Genomic DNA, 2,687 nt, shown 5'->3' with positions numbered 1-2,687 from the left:
GTCCCTAATTTAGCAGTGCAAGACTAGAGGGAAGGCAGCTAGTCATCACCGCCAACTATCGGGCTACTCTTTTAACAAATAATAGTGGGATTGACTGTCGCATAATAATGCCCCCACCATTGATAGGGTGAATATGTTTGGTATGACAGGGATTTGAATCCGTGACCTGCAGATTGCAAGTCCAGCACCCTAACCACCTGTCCATGCCGGACTGTCCAAATATGAAACTTTTTCAGTGCTTATATATATATATATATATATATCTATACACATTCTTGGATAGATGATTTTGATATCTTTCTTATGAAACTACTTTGGTGGTCACTAATTCTAAATGGGCTAGCTTTCAACATGGTTTCTGACTCTCTGATATTTTACTCAGTATTAAGAAAGCATTTGAAACTAGTTTGAGTATAGCTGCAGAAGTGGAAATACCATGACTACAATCTCAATGGTGCAACTGTTTCATTTCACTCCATACAAAATTTATACCGAAGCTGCAAAATGTAAAAAAAACGTTAATCTAAATTTAAAGGGTATGACAGTAACAGTATAAGTTGGGGTTTAAAAATCAGAGTGAATCGATCAAAATAGGAATGGATGGCATCTCGGTCTTACCACAGATCGTGAATACCACTCCTTATACACAAGCTTACATTTCTTTTTATATGATATTATCGATGCTTGAGTTTCAAAAGTTGTAGTGCTGGAATGCATTAATTCAACTGCAGTTAAAAAATTACCTAAAAATAACGTACCTCCACCAGTGCTATAATGTACCTCTACCAGGGCTACAACGTACCTCTACCAGGGCTACAACGTACCTCTACCAGGGCTACAACGTACCTCTACCAGGGCTACAACGTACCTCTACCAGGGCTACAACGTACCTCTACCAGGGCTACAACGTACCTCTACCAGGGCTACAACGTACCTCTACCAGGGCTACAACGTACCTCTACCAGTGCTATAACGTACCTCTACCATTGCTATAACGTACCTCTACCAGTGCTATAATGTATCTCTACCAGTGCTATAATGTATCTCTACTAGTGCTATAATGTACCTCTACCATTTCAGACAGCACAAGTGTACAGGCAACACCACAATGGTGATATTCTTTTGATGCATTTTCATATGTACATGGTCAAATTCAAACATAGTTTTCTTTAAAAAGAATTCTATGTATTGTTAAAAAAGTTCCATAAAAGTGCCAGACCACCATTCCAGCTATCAGAATAAGTGCCAAAAAGGCATTCTGTTACAACCCAGAGTATTGGATATTACAGAAGTGGACAAGAGGGTTGTTAATATATTCTGTCAGTTCAAGTTGATCACATATCACAGCATCATTAAAAAAACTAAAAAAATTGTGATAATAATGAAAAAACAACAACAAACATTTAAGTTAATCATATAACAAAGAATTTGCATGCTTAAGATACTCTAGTAAAATCAGACAAATCTTGTTGGAGCTAAAAGATGTCAACATGATGACATTTTAAGAAAATTCAGCTTCTATCAAAACTAAAAGAGAAGTAAGATGCAGAAACAAAAAATTTTAGGTGCTAAAAATTAGCATATAATATGAAAAATCTACTCAGAGAAAAGCTGTCGTTGTCACCTTAACTTAGCCTACACTAGGGCAAAATGAAATCTAAAATGTCTTGCACTTTGCACGAGTTGTTTGCATGTTTTAAGAAGCAATAAACAGGAATAATTGTAATGAATATTATTTTTGTTCCTAGCTTTTATGCATCAAAGATGAGAAGGACTGAAGTTAATATATTTTTGTTGAGTTGAAATCTTTATTGAATTGCACAAATAAGTACATTTCAAGTCTTTTCTTGAGCTTGCAGATAAAACTAATGCAATGGATTAAGATGAAAAATTAACTATTTTAAGACCATCACCCTCTATTGAGTTGTTGAAAGTTTTGTACACCTTTTTAGGACTATAGTTTCTCAAGTGTGTAAACCATTCTGTTACAAAATCTTATTATTTTTGGTTACCTTCTACAACTGTTTAACACAGGACAGTATCAGCTGTTAACCATGTTACTACTACTACTAACAAGAATACCAGCACACATCAATATTAATCTTCATCTAACAGGATAGTACTAACTGTTAACAATGTTACTTCTATTAACAAAGACATGTTCAGTATTTATCTTCAATAAACAAAGAAATACGTAGTATGCCTACAAAAACTCTTACTTATGAATTCTTTACAGAAAAACATGCTGATGATAAACTAGTCAGTATAAAAAATTTTTTGATGTTTTTCTATTACCTGAACTAGATTTCAATAGACCATTCTGAAGTGTGATAGATGTAACAGATGAAGATAAACTGGTTGTAGTGTTTGTAGTTGCTAACTTCTGCTGCTGAAAGAATACATGTTATACATTTTTCTTCGATTACAAAAAATAAAAAGAGTTGATACTGGAGAAGTATCCAGCCGATTAATTCTTGAAAACATTCTTGTTACAAGAACACTTAGCTATAAAACAGAAAACCATCTTTATCAAAACTGTTAGAAAATTTCTAAGTCTGATTGCAAAGAAGAATTATAAATTAAATATATTATATTAAATGCACAAATCTTAAGAAGTTAAAATAATTACAATAAACAAGTCTGTCTTTATAGCAAAACACACACACACATATATATATATATATATA

The 2,687-nt window shown here is 33.4% G+C and overlaps 1 protein-coding gene across 3 annotated transcripts in view; it reads right to left on the bottom strand.

Moving 5' to 3' along the window:
• The window catches only part of LOC106469220 (PX domain-containing protein kinase-like protein), a 35,235-nt gene that overhangs the window by 4,153 nt on the left and 28,395 nt on the right, over positions 1-2,687 (bottom strand). For 2 of the 3 annotated variants that reach the window (XM_022398472.1, XM_022398466.1), the window contains one exon: positions 2,296-2,389. In XM_022398472.1, the coding sequence (XP_022254180.1) occupies positions 2,296-2,389 (94 nt within the window). The remainder of the gene's footprint in view (positions 1-2,295; positions 2,390-2,687) is intronic. The other variant, XM_022398477.1, reaches the window with a different exon arrangement.

Source organism: Limulus polyphemus, unplaced genomic scaffold (genome assembly GCF_000517525.1).
Source record: "Limulus polyphemus unplaced genomic scaffold, Limulus_polyphemus-2.1.2 Scaffold95, whole genome shotgun sequence".
Taxonomy (NCBI): domain Eukaryota; kingdom Metazoa; phylum Arthropoda; class Merostomata; order Xiphosura; family Limulidae; genus Limulus; species Limulus polyphemus.
Note: the sequence above shows the minus strand (reverse complement) of the source record. Positions and strands in the feature narration are given on the sequence as shown.